At 43.9% G+C, this 19,184-nt stretch overlaps 1 protein-coding gene across 1 annotated transcript in view; it reads left to right on the top strand.

Annotated features, from left to right (window-relative positions):
- The window catches only part of VWF (von Willebrand factor), a 1,017,342-nt gene that overhangs the window by 463,302 nt on the left and 534,856 nt on the right, over positions 1-19,184 (top strand). The window contains exon 19 of the mRNA XM_069228440.1: positions 18,983-19,086. Coding sequence (XP_069084541.1) covers positions 18,983-19,086 — 104 coding nt within the window. The remainder of the gene's footprint in view (positions 1-18,982; positions 19,087-19,184) is intronic.

Raw genomic sequence — 19,184 nt, 5'->3', positions numbered from 1 at the left:
TTCTGTTTGAGAGGTCAGCTTGGCATTTTCATATAATACTTGGGGTGCACTTCAAAGAGGCCTCCCCTGTCACAGATACATGTTAGCTGACACTTGGACAGGGCCAGGCTAGCTTCAATCACAGTGGATCCCTTTTTGATGTTACAGTGTCAAGACTTGTTTGACAGGTCTGCTGGGTTTACATATAACACTTGGGGTGCACTTCAAAGGAGAGGGAAATAGATTACAAAAACAATTCTTGTATATCCACTGTCTGGTTACTGAATATTTAACTTTTGTTTTACCAGACTTCTATCTCTGAGGTTGGTGTGGGTACAGGACTTGCCTCAACCTGGAGGTTAGTGTTAGATGTGGGAGGACACTAGGATTACAGTACAACACTCCCAAAAACACACCACCAGCCCCCAGAGTCCAAGGTTATTTTAACCAAAAAACGTCACTATTTTGAAAATGCCCAAAACTGGTAGGATTATCCCTGGGAACATTTATCCCAGGGAACATGGGGAATCCCCAGGGGTCACTAGCTTGTGCCAGGCATAAGTGTAACATCTCTAAGTACCCACTTCAGAACACTCAGTGACCTTTGGAAGATCAGAAGAGGAGTGGAGCTGCTGTGTAAGACGTAACAAGAGTCCAGAAGACTGGACCTGCTCTCCCTCTTGTACCCAAGATGAAGAAGTGGACTCCAAGGGCCATGAGGCTGACCTCTTGTTAAAGCTACAGGGAAACAACATGCTGCAAGAGGCCTGTTCCTGCAACTACCTATCTGAACAGTGGCAACTGGACTTGGACTGTACCCCGCCACCCCCCACCATAGCCTCTGCTTGGCATGCTGTGAGTATCTAAATGCCTCTCCTAAGGTCCTTGGGGGCTTTAGAAGTGTACACCTGTGGTGGATTTGAATCTAAAATACTAAAGCAAGAAGGTAACGTTTGTGACCAGGACGAACCTGGTTCGTATATCCAAACTGTGATCTATTGCAATCAGGGTCAATTGCATGTAGGTCCTGTTCCACCATTACCACTGACTATCATTGGCACTTTGTGCTTCTTGGTGCTACTTCGACTTAACACTTTAAAAGCTCATGTCTCTGGATGCCCTTATTGGATTTTTGTTACTTTGAAAACATTTTGTTTCATCAGTTATTGCATAAATGCTTTACACATTGCCTCTAAGTTAGGCCTGTCTTTTCAGTGCCATACCTACCAGCGGGTTGAGCCCAGGTTAATTTAGTGACTTTAGTGATAAACCCAAAAAAGGATTATGCTTATCTACTGAGGTTGGTTTCTACCTCCTCAACCAATACACCAACTTCTTACAATGTTTAAAACAAAAGTTACCATAGAAGCACATTGCAGTGGTGTGTGGAAGGAGGGGAGTAAATAATACAAGAAACATGGAGATTGACTGAGAACTTATATAAGAAAGGAGAATGCAACAGAGAACATAAACTATTTCACATAATAAGTGAAATTAGTAGAAGTTAATCATCAGAATAAACTGTTATACAATACACCCAGATAGAAGGAGCAAACATTAGGAGTGTCCAGGCCAAGGATGTCACAGTTAGGTAGTACTTGAATTAAATAAGTTGGAAACACTGAGCTTAAGATCTGTTTTTTTTTACTATTTCCAAAGATTTCGTGGTGTGTAAGGCAGGGGAGGGAGTTCCAGATTCTGGCTGCAGTCCCAGAGAAAGTTTGAGCCATCGTCTGTTCTTTATTGAATGTGGGAGGTTCTAGAAGAAGCATTCCTGCTCTAAGTAAGGAGCTTTGGCCACCTGACAGGAAGTTTGTTAGTGAGGTATCAACGAGGGCTTGCGAAACAATCAAACTGAGGGGAAGGTTGGTAGCGCCTGAGTGAGGGAAGGCATTAATGCCATGATACGTATCAGAATTAGAGCATTATTAGAATAGGAATGATGGTAGTCATGTTTAGCATAATAACAGGCAGTTGGCTGCATTATTATAAAGGCGCATAGGTATCGCATAACTAACATCTGTTCCTTTGCCGCAGAAAAGGCTAAACTGTACCTTTTATGGGGCGAGTTGGGAAAAAAGCTCCCCTTTGGCTCTCATCCAAATTTTAAGGCGACCGCCTGTTGCTGTCAGCGTGCGCATTAACCCTGCTCCAATTTCACAACATTCCACAGAAAAGGGAGTTTATTCCTGACAACTGTTGAGACTCTTCTTTTTTTCTTTTTTGGGTTGTATTTAAAACTACCAATTCCGGTACGCCATTTGTTGTGCAGAAGTCAATCCACTGTCAACTGAGGTAGAATAAATTGCACATAATTATGGGTTTTCCCTCCCAATTGACAGATGGAATTAATCGCGCTCACATTCAGTGCAAGTGACGTGTGATTTATGCTGCTCAGAAAACTCAGTTCGAGTGCACCATCTGTTTTTCCGTGAGGTCTTGTTTTACCCAGTTTTACAGCTGAGCTGACAGAGGCAGAGAGAACTCAAGAATTATACCGAATTATACAGCAATAAACCGGCAGCTTGGTCCAGATTCGAGCCCAAGAGCCTTCAGACTTCTAATTTTCTGCCGCAATCGCGAGACCCCACCCCTCCCTGAAGTTCAATTAGAGGAAGCCTGGTAAACACATACGGCCTTTGAGGGCGGCGCACTGGACGTCTGCGTTGACTTTTTATTGGGCGAGGTATTCGCAGAAGATGTGTTTGCCTCATGCACGCCGCTTACTCAGGCCTACGGCATCTCGTTCAGGTCATTCTCCTTGCAGGGCTAGCCATTTGTATTAACCCTGGGACAGTGCTTCCGCTTCAATCATGCCTTCCTCTAAGGTTTTATCTCTGACACAATAGCAGGGCATTTCTCCAGGTACCTTTAGAGGGAATACAATCTGGCTGCACTTTTTCATTCCTAAAACTAACATCACGTTTTACTGCTTTCGCTCTTTATTAATTCAGAGTTTAATCTTTCCAGAAGTACCACGTCACACCTTCCCTAGCAGGAATGTTGAACAAAAGCTATTCTAGCTTTGTTCTGTAATGTGAGAGGTGTGCGTCGTTCATTGAGAAATGTTTGTGGTTTTTCACTAATATTTAGTTCAGTACGCTGCAAGGTATCTAACAACATGACTGAAAAAAACGTTTGGACAATGTCTGATGAAATATTGGAACGTGAGCCCCATGAACTTCAATTATTATCCTTTACCAGTCATATCTCTAGCCGACACATGATGCAATGGTTATCGCCACGGATCATGAGTGTGAAGTCCTGGGCCCTGGGCCCACATACTAAAGAAACGATGGACACAGAGACAGGGTTACTGCACAAAGAACTGACCCAGGGCACATGCGCCCGGCCCCTTTTATTGGCAGGTCACCTGACAGTGATGCCTGTGTGGGCCATTGTGGGGTGGGTGTAAGGGCCAGCCCTCCTGGAGTAGATGGTATAAACACTAACAAGCATTGTCAATGCAACGGGTCTCGCATTTGCTCGAGTTAGAGCTATTAGCGGTGTAAAGAATAAAAATGCAGCGCGATCGCACTGTGTTAAATGCAGTGCGATTGCGCTGCGTGGAAAATAAACAGATAAAGTAGTCTGGACCCCAGGCTGAAAACATCGAGCCTCGTATGTTTTTTGTAGTTTACTGGTGCTGTGTAGGTGGGCTAAACACCAGAAAAGGCATGATGTATGCATGCCTTTCACAAATGAAAGCAAGTGGATTTTAAAAGGCAAGCCCACGATCCAATGTTAGTGACTGATATGACATGATGCCCAAAGAGAGATTACAGAATGGACGGAGCGGTTTGCACTCTCCCATAAAAAGGACACTACGTCGAGCTCACACATCCATAAAACGTTGAAGCCATTCGCTCTGTAGAGTTACTGGTGGCAAGTAGGAGATTTCTGAGGCTCATACTGCGCCGTCTGAATAGGAGTTGATGCAGACCTTTGAGGTCGCAAGGCCTGTGACTCACAAACTTTCATAGACTTCATCTGCAAAATACTTTCTTCTGGTGTACAAAAGCCAATTTATGGGTTAGAAATTTCTTCCCAACCTGCAACAGAGCTTTTGCCAAATCTTCTAAATGTAAACAGGAGTGGGAGGGGATGGGTGTGGTGGTAGAGGTGTGCCTGCCTTCTTATTTGTGAGTTGCAGTAAATGTGTCAATGGTTTATAACTGCAATTGCGGTTCCAAACTATTGATCAGTCACCGACCCACGAGTTGGAGTGGTAACTGACTAGAAATGGAGAATCTCTTCCCGTGGGCGACTTCCCCTGTGGGAGTCCCATCAGGCAACCTCTGAATGAGCAGACAGTGGTCCAGCGGATCACTGACTGTTACTTACCTTCCCCAACAACCCCGGTTGTCTTCCCAGCAAGCAAACATGTTTTAAATAAAACATGTGTGCCTTTAGGAGACATGGGCTGTTTTAAGAAAATGTCATGCTGGGAATGCGAACATAGGGATGTAGATGTGCTGTCCTTTGCAGGCACCCATCCATGTGATTACAAAATATTCCTAAACGGTCCCTTAAGTATACCTGCCTCACTAATAGTAATAAAGTAGGATATTTTGTGACCCTTAACAAATATTGTATTGTGACTGAATAGTAAACCATTTTGTACACCATTTGCATCTCAATATGCTACGTGGATTCCAACAGGTTGGTGCACAACCTTCACCCTATGCCCAATTAAACATCAAACCTGTAGTTTTGTAGTTGGTTTACCAGAAATTTTAATTTCTTTGGAGTATCACAAACATTTTTGTAAACTACAATGAGGTGTCACAGTAATTCTGCACACCTGTTACGTTCTAGAAGTTACTCTGATGTGTTTTGGGAGCCTTTAGTTGCTGATATTGGCGGATTTCCCATAATGATCAGCAGAAATTAAAGTTTTGCTTATTTTTTCACTCTACAGGAATGTTTAAAATGTTGAGGCAATGGCTGCAGGTAATGTTATCAGCAGTCATTCTATTTTCACAATATCTCTGGCAGAGTCCATATTGCAGAGGTAATTAGCTGAGTGTCAGGTTTGTGGAGGGAAGGGTGCCCGAAAGGGATAATTTAGAAAGCTGTGCTGGGTGACCTTCACAACAGCATTATTATATATCTTTTGCTTGCAGTTGAATTTGCATTGTCTATGAACGCAAGATCTCTCACTGTACCTTATCAGAGTAGAAAATAGCAGCCACATGCCTAAGGCTTTCAACCCAAAAATCAAAGCACAGAAAGATAATGTGGTTCTTCACATTTTCCCTACTTGACACCCCGCTGGTAGCCTTTGTGATATGCAAAAAAGTTTAAATTGAATTACAATGGCCAGTTTATCAACCAAAGACAGACATCCTCAAAGATCTAGGGTGGGTTATTTAACTTTTTTAGAATCAGAACTGTTTTATTCAAATAAAAGATTGTCCCAAAAACTATACATATAATGCAATATATATATATATATATATATATATATATATATATATATATATATATATTCCATCTAGATAGATTTCATACTAAGTGATTATAAGGTTAAAATCAGTCTCTTAGGAAACTCATTGATGTTGTCATTCCATTGCTGAGACAGTGTCTACCAGCAGTGTAATTAGTGTGCCATGCTTTGGCAGTGTAAATTGGTGCATGGGTTCCCATGTCCCTTTCAATGGTGTTCGTTTGTTAAAAATCCTGTGTTGGAACACTCTATAGGATCCAGAGTGACCACCTCACTCCAGGTCTTTACAGGTACAGTTTCCAGTCCTGGATTTTTATCTGACAGCATAATGCATTCTGGGGGCTGTGGCATTGTTTTTTTGTATTGAACCAATTACAATAACGTCAATGAAATCAACGATTTGTAGGTGATAAGTTCAGGACTGGACACAGTGAAGTGGTCACCCTAAGGGTTCCCCAAATTCTTAAACGTTGGCTCATTTTGGCAGACATTATTGGCTAGCCAATTAAAAGGTATCAAACCCCATTTCTTCGAGATTCTATTCTGTAAACTAAAGTTAAAACATATGTCTTTTCTGTCAAAGAGAAATGTTAGGCATGAATTAGCTTCTCCTATTCTTCCTTTGTTTGTGGTCTTTGTATAAGCTGATTGGAGAAAATATTAAGGCCAGATTTCCAAACTGCAGCATCTCCATTCAGTGCCCCATCTTCACTATATGGAGACTTACGGCTGCCCAGTGCCACCTATTGTTTTCCTTCACATCAGCAAGTCCCTGCTTGCCTTTCAGGCCCCCTCTAGTCTGCGTTTGCCCTTTGATGCTTGGGCCCATATTTATACTTTTTGACGCAAACCTGCACCAGTGCAGGTTTGTGTCAAAAAGTTTAACACCGGCAACCGCCATTCCAACGCGCTAGCTGGACATCATATTTAAGGAATGACGGTAGCCGGTGCTGCAGCCTGGTTAGCATCAAAATAAATGACGCTAACCGGGCAGCGGAGGCGTAGGGAAGACTGGGGGTTGTGCGTCAAAGAATGGTGCAAGTCAGGTTAGAGTCAAAAATATTGACTCTAACCTGACTAGCATCATTTTCTGATGCACAACCCCCATGGAAATGACTCCTGTCTTAGCACAGACAGTAGTCATGCCTCCCTGCCCAATGGCCATGCCCAGGTGACTACTGTCCCCTGGGCATTGCCATTGGGCACAGTGGCATGTAGGGGGCCCAAGTAGCCCCCCCATGCAACTTTAAAATAAAAATAAAAAATACTTACCAAAACTTACCTGGACTTACCGTAGATGGGTCCCCCCCATCCATGGGTGTCCTCCAGGGGTGAGCGAGGGTGGCAGGGGGTGTCCCTGGGTGCAGGGAAGGGCACCTGTGGACTGCTTCCATGATCAGAGACCATGGAAATGAGCCCACAGGTCCCCTAACGCCTGCCCTGACTCAGGCGTTAAAAAATAACTCTAAACAGGCTTAGAGTAATTTTTTAAGGCCCTCCTCCTCCCGTGCGTCATTTTTGCACGGGAGTATAAATAAAGCGCAAATGCCTTAGAGTCATTTTGTGCCCGGAAACGCCTACCTTGCATCTCATTAACGCAAATAGGTTTCCACGGTGAAAAAAATGACTCTAACTCCATAATTTTGGTGCTAGACGGGTCTAGCCCCAAAGTATAAATATGGAGTTAGGTTTGTGCCGGATTTGCGCCAAAAAAATTACGCAAATCCGGCGCAAACAGAGTATAAATATGCACCTTAGTTTCCTAAAGAGGCCAGAAACAAAATACAGTCGAATTTCTTGAAAATTAGTTACACAATTTGAGCTTCCAGAAAAGGCACTCTCCCACCTTCTGTAAATATGTTGGTTCTTTGAAAGTTATCCCCTGCATACCACTCTGCTACCAAAAATAGCAAAACTGTTGGTCAGTGTTCTGCTGAGTTTTGTCTGGTTTGCGCTCTAGAAATACCATACGTATACATGCACACATGTGGGATGGTCAGTGCATGAGCTGACACAGCTACCCACTTTTGTCTGCATTTGTCATTGACCTTTGACACTGTTCATGATGTGATTATGTTTCAATGAGGTATATTATCAGTCTGACTCTTGAGTTTTAGTGTAGACTGAAAAATGTGGCTTATTCATATTCATATGCCAAGGGACTTTTCTGTTTCTGTGGTTCAAGTATGGCTCCTCTCGCATCCCCTTTCTCAACTATCCTTTTTTTAAATAACCACCAGCTTCTGTCCTCCCTCCATAATATATGCAATTAAAACGGATTAGGATGTATCTGAACACCGAGCACTTCAGGAAATAGCTTTAACAGTCTTATGATCAGACAGCATACAGAGCTTTCTTTTCATAATTAATTGATATATATATATATTTTCTGGAAAAGATGAAGGTAGTGTGAATAAATAGGGAAACATTTTTGCAGTTCTGCAGCAACCTGAAATTAGAGGCAGGGCTACAGGTGTTTGTAAAGATCGCCTGTAACATCTAGTGCAGAGGCAGTACGTTAGAGGCGGGGCAGTGTGAAGTGGGTGTTTCCTCATTTACATAAAGACATGGCAACTGACAAAGGAAAGAGTGCTCATTCAAAATATTACTAATGCAGGTGCATGGGCAGAATTGCCCTGGATAGAATGCTAAGTTTGCATCAGCCAAGGGAGGAGTGGGCACACGCCCCAAGAGAACCATATGGTTTCCCCTTTGGCTTTCAGGCAGAGACTGTATGCTTCCATAACAAGGTCGATGGTCCCTTCCACGGGGAGACCTCAGTGAGTCCACACAGTCCCTGCCAGTGACTGCACTTTGGTACTAGAGAGGCTGTAAAGCCCACTCCCCACTCTCCGGTGGTTGAATGGTGTTACCTACACATAGCTCTGTGTTTCTGTTCCGTGCTATCTCTAAAGCATGCTGTAAGTCACCAAATTAGCCCATACACCGAAGTCACTGCTGTTCTTTGGAACTTTGCATAAAGGCCTGATCTGTGCCGGAAGCATGCAGTGTGGGTGCACATTCTGCAATATAGCCGTAGGTATTTACATTAATCCAGTGATGGAGTTAAAAAATACGTTTATAAAACTACTGTTCCACTGAAAAATGTAAATAGGTGTATTTTATGCTACTACCATTTGCTAAATCCATATTTTTCAGCAATTTTTCAGTTGATCTCTTTATCTTCAGAGGAACCAAACATTTGGTCCCTGTAAAGATAGCAAGCGTTTGGTGGGTGGCCACTATCGCTTTTGGCTGCCGGCCAGCAAACGTTTTATTTTTCAAAAACAAACTCCCACTGTCTAGTTTTGAAAAACATATACTGACGCTCCGGGGGAGTTTTTTCTCCTGAGTGTGTGGGTTGTAATCTTTTTTTTTTTGCTTTTTCCCCCGACTAGATTTTCCCTGATGGTGACAGAAAAAAGATCAGTCCATCAACTCTAAATAGGGCGGGTGGGCGCTGTGATACCATTAGTCTGACTGTCCGTGGGCCTGCCGGAGTAAGCTTTCTGTTGACAAAGCCAACAGGGGGAATGCCACAGAAAGCTGCTGGTTTTCCTGACTCTAAACATGGAGGGCATACTGAGAGTTTGGTGGACAGTGTAATCCATCACATTTAAGACAGGATACCCAATCTACCAAATTCTAAATCGACCTGTAAGTATTTCAGATCTGGTTAAAAACACATTACAGAATCCATGGTGGGTCGAAAACATATCATCAGGACAGTACTAAAGGATGCAATTATTTTATGTATAACATATTTAGCAATTTGGAATTGTGAGATAAAGTGATTTTCTCAGGTTCAAACATTTTTTAGCAAGTCCTGAAACCATGGTTAGATTCAAGACCTCTAGGACAGAAGGTAAACGACTAAGGGCATGGGTGGGAGTTTGGCGGGGGGCGTTCTCTATCACAGATATCCCATCTGCCGTATTACAGTCCCATAATAGCCTGTGAATATAATATTGCGGCGGACGGGGTATCCGTCAGGTTTGTGACGGAGTAACCCGTCGGCCAACCTCTAAATCACACCTTCTTAGTAATGTAATTTTATTTTCGATGTAACATGTTTATTCAAAATACTATCCTTATATTAGGCTTAAACGTAGATGAGTGGAGTGAATCTAATGTCTTGAAAGAGCCTGTTATGATGTTGTGTATGTTTTTAAAAAGCAAAAAAGATCTCAAGTCTTAATAATCATATATATAATAAGATTAGAATTACCTAAATCAACTTGAATGGAACAAAACAAAAGACACAAAATCTCAATTGTTAGTCAATGGCACTAGCTCATTTTTAACGTTTTTCCCCTGCATTTATAGTCGGCTAAAAACTAGTGGTAAGTTTAGTGGCAACTGATGCTGAACCATACTTAACTCTCAACTCTTACTAAGCATGGTGCTAAAACAGATGCTAGCATCGTTTGCATCCATATTACAACCGCTGCATGGATCTAAAAGACCTTGAACGTGTTTGCCCCCACCCCCCTTATCCTGCCTCACCTTCAGCACACTGTCCCTCCCGCTCACAGAGCGTTTTCAGCTATCTTCATCCTCAAATACAATTTCTACTTTTCTACATCCTCTCCCTCAGATGTCCATTCTCTATAGGGACGAGCAGCAGCTCAAACTGACAAAAGTATGCAACCGGCGACCACCCGCTCGCTTCCAGAGGCACGATGACTCACTTTGAGGGTGATATGACGCAGTACAGGAGCAGCCATTTCTCAGCTGCTTCCAGATACTTCTAACACACACTTCAAAGTGCAACACTTTGTGATTCTCCCTGCGACCAGGCAACACTCATCAACAGCTTTCTAAACGGAAATCAGAAACGAACAATAACCAGACGTCTAGCCATTCCACATCTATTTAACCATTACTAGCAATTAGGCCTGTTCAACTCTTTCTGGATTCATCCATAATTTAATGACTGCGACCCTTGATGTTGGAAGGACAGTGATGCTGGAAGCAACACACTCGGGCCCTTGTAGAAGTTCCTCCTCTCCTAATGTACTGTGGCCCATATTTATACTTTTTGACGCAAAACTGCGCCAACGCAGTTTTGAGTCAAAAAAATTAGCGCCGGCTAACGCCATTCTGAAGCGCCATGCGGGCGCCGTATTTATTGAATGACGTTAGCCGGCGTTAGCCGCCGGCGCCGTCTGGTGTGCGTTTAAAAAAACGACGTACACCAGGCAGCGCCGGCATAGGGGGATATGGAGCTTGGGCGTCAAGAAATGGGGCAAGTCAGGTTGAGGCAATTTTTTCGCCTCAACCCGATTTGCGCCATTTTTTTTCACTCCCAACCCCCATAGAAATGACTCCTGTCTTAGCAAAGACAGGAGTCATGCCCCCTTGCCCAATGGCCATGCCCAGGGGACTTATGTCCCCTGGGCATGTTCATTGGGCATAGTGGCATGTAGGGGGGCACAAATCAGGCCCCCCTATGCCACCATTTTTTTTTTTTTAAAAAACACTTACCTGAACTTACCTTAATGTCCCTGGGATGGGTCCCTCCAGCCTTGGGTGTCCTCCTGGGGTGGGCATGGGTGACAGGGGGTGTCCCTGGGGGCATGGGGGGGCACCTGTGGGCTCCTTCAGAGCCCACAGGTCCCTTAACGCCTGCCTTTTGCAAAAAAACGGCGCAAAAGCGGCCGTACGTCATTTTTTTTGACCCGCCCACTCCCGGGCGTGATTTTTGCCCGGGAGTATAAATCCGACGCACATGCCTCGGAGTCGATTTTTAGACGGGAACGCCTACCTTGCATATAATTAACGCAAAGTAGGTGTCCACGCTAAAAAATGACGCTAACTCCATGGACTTTGGCGCTAGACGCGTCTAACGCCAAAGTATAAATATGGAGTTAGTTTTGAGTCGAAATTGCATCAAAAAAAACGACGCAATTTCGGCGCAAACGGAGTATAAATATGCCCCTGTGTTCCTCTTTTTGCAGATGTACTGCTGGGGTGAGAAGTGACTGTGGGTGTAGCCATAAGAAGACAGTGAGGTGGCCCTGGGGATACAGTAAACAGGACAAAGTCATAGCTTGTGGTTATTGAATAACATTGTAAAAGGTTTGTTACACCCAGTCTGCACTCTTAATTTTAGTGCTACTAGTACAGGAGTCGGCGTGAAAACTGGATGTGAAAAGCAGTGACCATAACCATCCCACCTGCTCACGGGTTGTATGGGACAGAATTGCTCGACATGGAAATCTGTTTTCCATGTTGGACGAGTAGGAAGAAACGGGGAAAATATGGACCTTTCTGCCATACTTACTCCTGCGAGTTGCTTGTGTAGCGTGCAGTCTGCATCCTGCAAGTGTACGTGTGACAGGATTAGTTTGCATGCAAAGGCAGAAGTTGTGTAGTGTTCCATTCTACATGCTATGCCTCATTTTAAACTCAATCACTTAGAGGTATTTACTGCACTTGCTAAATATCTCACCACATGGCTAATGGTACTAACTGCGTGCAGGAAACACCACTCCTATTGTGACAAACTGCACTCTAGATGTAAACATATGATGCATAGTTTCCCAGTAAGGTGGGTCTCTTGGATGTAGGGCATTTCACCTTTAACCACGAGACGTTCGTTTCCCAAGCTGACCTTTGGGAAATATAGAAAAGCCAACGGGGTTGCAAAACATTTAAAGTCATTTTGCATACTCTTCCAACTTCTCGTTATTGGTGCTGATCTAGAAATAAACGGAGATAAAATGAAATGTATGATTTTAAATCCATGCCACCTTTTCAGAACAAATTCTTAACTTATTGGTGTCCTCTTCGTGTTCATATTTTTGACTATCTTGGGCTGACCCTTATGGAAGATTTAGACTGGCGATGCCATATTGAAAAATGTAGGTTAAAATTGATGCAACACATTGGGGCGCTACTAAGAGCCCAACAAAGCTCCTAATTCTGTCCAATTACTCCTGTGACCCAAACACAAATTGTAGACTTTGGGAGCTGCCTTTTATGGGGCCAAGCTTTGGGGGGTTTAAAGATATGTCAAAACTGTTAGTCGCTGAGAATTGCTTTCTACTTCAGTTTCTGGGGCTCCCTAATAGTACAACATTGCTACCACTTAGGCTTGACCTGGGCCTTAATCCAATCTCAGAGGGGGTGGGAATTAGGGCCATTCTTTACTGGAGACGAATTTGGGCTACAGCTGAGTTACATTCCTATCGAGAGGGCCTCAAAGAAGTCTTAGGAATCCCTGGTTCAGGAAGTATTTCCTGGATTCGATATTTTAAAGACACTCTAGTAAAGGTGGGATGTGGTGACCTTTGGATTGAGCCGGACGCTGCTCCTGTAACTGGCAAAAGTTTGCTAAAATCAAAGTATTCGCAGTATAAACAGGGCCAAATGTTGGCATTTTCCTCATATGGCACTCTATTTCCTTTCTCCATTTTAAGGATGTTTATAACCTGGAGCAACTTTTAGATGAATCAAACCACACCTAACTCCAACACTGCACTTGTAGTTTCAATACAGCACATTACCGATTGCCACCTTTACCGACAAATGGGCTACCAAAATGGGTTCAGGTGGGTGTTCCCCTCCCATTTGTGGAGCGGAGAGGGAGACAGAAGAGCATGTCTTATTTTTTTACCAGGCATACTTAAAGATCAGGAAAAAGTGGATAATCCCTGTTTGCCAGTTATTAGGCCCAAGAAACACCAAATTGCCCTGCGTATGTCTAAGACTGATACCAGGCAATGTTTGGTCTTTGCTGTATCACACTTTCTGATAGCTATGTGGTATGACCAGACTGAGGGCGTACCCATAGATGGCTGTTTTGATATTTTATCTCTTTAGGTTTTAACAATGTTTTTTGAGGAATAGGGTTCAAGTATATTTATCTGCTATCGAAATTTTATTTCTTTTTAGCAACTGGAATTTTAACAATATTTTAACTATTTGTTATTTAACATTGATTATTCTACCTGAAGTATTTGTATTTTATTTTCTTACTTGTACTTTTATGGCATATTGCCAAAATGGAATTGCAATGTTGCAGTGCAGTTTCTTGTTTTGCAATCTGAAAAATACACTTTGTTTTCAATTTTATGGAAAGAAAACATTTTCAGATCAGCACCAATAACGAGAAGTTGGAAGAGTATGCAAAAACGCCTTTTCACTACTAGGTGGCAGTAGAGTGCTTCAAATGGTTGCACCTGTCGCTCACCAGCACCATCGTTGCCCTTTTCCAGTGTGGCCGTGGTTTTTGCTTCGTTTTCTACAGAATGCTTCACTAGGACTGATAGAATAAAACTGAGACGTGATAGTTTCAATTTTGCACAGTTTAAACACACCAAACCCAAGCTAAGAAACACAATTAACATTGTGTATCTTATGTCGCAAACAAGTGAACATATTTGCACTAACGTGTACATACCCTTTTTTTATCTTGTGGCTATTGCACAAAGTTTTCAGCCCACCCATGCTGCTTATTTTGCCAAAATCCAGCAAGCGTCCTAAATATCAAATGTACAAGTGCACTTGTTGAGGCCACGCGTCCACCAGGGGGCGTTCGCTCATTTCCATGAGAGCCAGGGTCAACTGGAAACCAAAATCAGCGCCGGCAAAATTGTTCATACCAGTCCAACACTACAGGAGTCTGTGAGGAGAATGGGGTAATGGGTGCAATGTTTGGACAGAGCAGCCCATACTGCGTGACAGCAGATCCCTATCACGGTGCCTACCGTGGAAATGCCAGAGCAGCAGGATGACATATGTGCTCTATGTGTTGGAATTCTGTTGGACTAGGCCTCTGGCTATATTAAGAATCAATGAGAACCAGGGAGTGGACATTATGCACCTGTGGTACATTTTACACCTCACTTCTCTGTGTGGTGGTCGGCAGGAGGGTGGGAGCCACAGAATGTTTGGACGACCCATGTCCGAGCGCTGACAGCTGCAGTGCATAGATTAAGCGGCCCTATGTGGCTGAAGCTTTTGAAGAGCCTTATGATCCCAACAGTGTTTTAGGCGCTCAGTATGCGTGACTGATGCATGGTAGTGCGGTGATGCGGGCACCAGCACCAAAGTGCGTTAGTCTAACTCCTGATGTGTGGTACTGGTTAGGACTGCAGATGCAGAGCTGTAAAATTTTGTAAACGTTTAGGCGTGAAAATTCATTAAAATACTTGGTGACATCACAGAAAGTGACCGAACCCAAACTTTGACCAGAATGACACTGGGAAATGACATTAGGGAAAGAATAATATAAATGAAAAATGAATACAATTACATAGAAACTTAACTAATTTAGACTTGTGACTTACAAAAGTAATGGAGCAACAGTCTAATTTATATCCAAAATTGCTCTTCCCATCAAATGAATGAGTCTGTAGTTGTGTGTCCTATGAGGTGGATTCGATTGCTGAAGTGGGGTCTAGACAGTCCCAGCAGGTGTGACATTTAGCATGTTGTCAGTAAGAGCTCAACATGGTCTTCAGAAGTGTGTTTCACCTGCAATGAGTGACACTTGAGGACTCTGCAGATGAGCATTCAGGATCTACGCCACGGTTATTCTGCACCAGGCTTTAGTGTTTCGGGCCCCCTTGCGTAAGGCGCGGTGCCTGCAGCCTTTGATGGTGCAACAGACAGTAGCAGCTCGCGGGCCGCAGAAGGAGCGGGGAGGAGGCACATGGAGGGGTGGGTCCTAAAATGTAATTAAATTAAATTTTTAAAAAATAGAAAACTTACCTTTTTGCCTCTGTCCCGCGCCGCGCTCCTCTTCCCTGCTGGCTTGCTGCACGCAGACACATACTCCCAGCCTGCCCTGCGGCCTGGCAGCTTCAGGATTGGCTGGGAGTGACCTGGGTGAGTGCTCCCATGCAGACTGGGAGCCTGTGGAGGCTCTCTCCAGCCCAGCAACACAGTTGCGGGGCTGGAGACAGCCTACAGCGCATGTGTGTTTGGCTGGCCCGAGACGGCCGGCCAAACACACATGCGCTCCGAGGGGGAGTGCTGAGCACTCCCCCTCAGTCGATTTCACCCCCGTGCCCCCGCCCCTTTTAAAGAAAACGATAATAAACATAGTTTATTATCGTTTTCTTTAAAACATTTGGCAGCTGCACGGGTGCACAGTTCAGTTCAGGTTTATTTGGTAATCGGTTTCTACTGAAGTGGTACACATATTAAACATTAAAACTTGTAAGCCACACATCCATTTGTTTTCTTTATTACAAACTCTTTCGGATTTAAAACTGTAATTTAAATTTTTGAATGTAACGGAGCAAGGCTAAAATTTAATGATCTCATGCACTCTTAAAAAACCTGTTTAACATGTTTCCAATAGACCATTAACACTAAATGAATAAATAACCTGTTTCACATCGTTCACTGCTCAACTCCAATGTCTGCATATTCCTTCTACATTCAGGAAGAACATTTTGTCCCTAAACACATAAAATGGCTATTGTCCTGCTTTCAACTAAAAGTATTACCATGGGTCGCTCTTGACTGCAGGTTTCAATATTTCTGCTAAATGTTTTCTTTGGCGTTGTTCTGTATCATGGTCAAAGCTACATGTAACCCCTGCGGGGCTCAGCTTGTAGCCTTTTGCTCGTAGGTTGTGTTCGGTAAACATTCATACCTGGCGCCAGGGGTGAAGCAAAGGCATGTCGCACTTCCAACAGGGGGCAACAAAGAGCGCCATATTTCAGTTGAAAGTACGGAGCTTTTGCTGGAAGGGCACGAAAAAGTGACCAATGTACATTGTTACCCATGGAGCTGGTATTCCCTGCAGCTTTCCTAATGGCGCTACAATATTATACATCATCTGTCAATCACAGAAGTAAGTGTATGAGTTGGGAAATAGGGCAGCGGTACAGGTGAAACGTCGTTCAATAATGACTTAACAAGTATTGACAATGCCAGTAGGACTGTGCCAGTGCTATATGTTCATGCAGTATACCGTACTGCATGAACTAAATAAGAAAATGTACAAGAAAAATATTATAAATGTAAAATATATATATATATATATATATGACTGCGGGTTGGGGCAACGGAGGAGGCGCTGTGGTGGGAAGCAGCAAGGAGTGGGTGGGGGAAGGGAAACAATCACATGAGGGAGATCAATAGGGGGGAGGAGGAGCAGCACACACATGAACAAAAGCAACATAGAGTGAAAATAACAAGAAAGGCACCTGGGAAAGAAAGAACAACACGTAGCATGAGCAGTAGGTAAGAGTATGGATGTGAGAGAACAACATGGAGTGTGGGGAGAAGCACATGAAGGAGACACCTGGAAAACACAAGCTGCAGGTGAGGGACAAACAAAAGATGGACAAGGCAGGATTTCAAATAAGACGCAATCAAATGAGAGTGGCAGTAAAGCCAACCATTGGTTAGAAAAAAAGCAGGCTCTAAGCTCGCCGTAGGGGCTTGCTAAGCTGACAAGTACTCTTTTTCAGCCAGACAGCTGTGCTGTATAGTAGGCACGACCTAAAGATGTCAGGGGTAAACCAGTGCTTGATTTGTAAAAGAATAAGGCCCTCATTCCAAACCTGGCGGTGGAGGGCAACGGAAGCACCGCCAACAGGCTGGCGGTGCTTCCAGGGCCATCCGCCGCGGTCAGAAAAGGGGAACCGGCGGTTTCCCGCCGGTTTTCCCCTGGCCCAGGGAATCCTCCATGGCGGCGCTGCTTGCAGCGCCGCCATGGGGATTCCGACCCCCTTCCCGCCAGCCTGTTTCTGGCGGTTTACACCGCCAGAACCAGGATAGCGGGAACGGGTGTCGTGGGGCCCCTGGGGGCCCCTGCACTGCCCATGCCACTGGCATGGGCAGCGCAGGGGCCCCCTAACAGGGCCCCATGAAGATTTTCACTGTCTGCTTTGCAGACAGTGAAAATCGCGACGGGTGCTACTGCACCCGTCGCACCCCTGCAACACCGCCGGCTCCATTCGGAGCCGGCTTCTATGTTGCAGTGGCTTTCCCGCTGGGCCGGCGGGGGGCCTTTTGGCGGTCACCCGCCGGCCCAGCGGGAAAGCCAGAATGGCATCCGCGGTCTCCTGACCGCGGAGCAGCCATTTGGCGGTGACCGCATGGCGGGCGGCGACCGCCTAAGTGCCTTGGCCCAAGGTTTTGCTTGGAAATTCATGACTGGTACTGTCAATGTTTGAGTGCTGATTACCGATGCTCTGTAGGCTTAATTCCACATCCTGCTTCTTTCAGCCACCACCATACACACCCTTCACCTTTATCTCACTCTTTCCAATTCCTTTTCACCCTGTTGTTTTTCTTTGTCAGTAATTTCCCATCTTTCACTTCTGCCTTCTTTCTCTTTAGCTTTTTTCTATCCCTTGATATGGGTCAAAATCAGATGAGTAAAAATAAGTGCTGGTGGGCTCCACCTGCAACCACCTGCTCAAACTAAGCACGAGGTGAGCCTGATTCCTGATAGGCAGTTCAACAGCTCTGCATCCCCAAATGGCGTAGTCGTAAAATCCCACCTGATACATCGGGCCATGAGGGCTAAAAGGGTGGGAAAAATAGACGACGAGCTAAGGGATTCACAAATGGTATTCCATGATCATGTTGGCACCAGGAATAGTGAGGTCCAGGTGTCTCGTATGAGTTCACACTCAGATCTTAACAGTCTCATTTCTGCATAGCATGCAAATCTGCTTTCACTAGCCTCATTAGTGGATCTTTTATGGTAACTAGCCATACATAGTGATTATCACACCCCTGCCACGAGTAACATCCTATAAATGGCTTCATTTGTCAGAATACATGAGCCGAGCTCTAACATTTTATGAAGGACGTGTGCAAATAAAAAATATTTTTATTTTTTACCGAACGCAGAGAAAAACGATTTTTAGACAAACACGGAAACATCTTAGTAAATATAAAAATGTATTTATCTTTAGATTAATGGTGTTATATTTCCAAAAGTTTCACCCGTATGTTTTTACCAATATTATTGTGATAAATAAGTTTAATTTTGCACCTTTCAATTAAGTTGGTAACTTTCACCCAAAATGAGTTGCTTGCATGGCAATCTTTAGGATTCACCTTTTGTAGATGTTGATTCTGCTTTCCAGGGATGTACCTCTCATTGGCCTTCATTAGTGAGCCAGCCAATGGACTGCTATTTCCCCTCCCTGGTTATGCTCTAGGAGTGAGGAAAACCCATCACATCACAAGTTGGACCCTGAGGGTCAACTGAGAAATGAGAAATTACAGGTGAACTCAGTAATTCCAGGGGTGATCCCACAAGTAAATGTTCATTTTGTCATGGACTGTCACCTGAAGTAACTGCTATTACTGTGCCCATGGAAATTAAGTGGCCACTCGTAATGAGGGCCTGAGGATTATATGGGATCTGAATTTTAGGATCCTATGGCATCCACAGGTTTGCCCAGAACAATCCAGATGATTTCCAAGATCGCAGGTGTATCTCAGAAGTATGAGTAATCCCAAGCAGCATTGCAATGTCACTAAGTGCGACAGTAATATAAATATAATGGTGCCCTAAAACATTGCTTTTATTTTATTTAATGTATACATCTGTGTGTGTTTGATTTCTAGGTGCGACACAAAAACAAATGCATTGTTCTTGAAAAATGTCCGTGCTTCCACAATGGAAATGAATACAAGCAAGGAGAGTCAGTAAAGATAGACTGCAATACCTGGTAAGACATTTACTGTTTACATATATTCAAGACCACTGGAATTATGTGATTGTGTGGCCCAGCGTTTTTCACATAATTATACATTTATTTACGTTATA

This window comes from Pleurodeles waltl, chromosome 4_1 (genome assembly GCF_031143425.1).
Source record: "Pleurodeles waltl isolate 20211129_DDA chromosome 4_1, aPleWal1.hap1.20221129, whole genome shotgun sequence".
Lineage (NCBI taxonomy): Eukaryota > Metazoa > Chordata > Amphibia > Caudata > Salamandridae > Pleurodeles > Pleurodeles waltl.
This window is presented reverse-complemented; position numbering and strand designations above follow the sequence as displayed.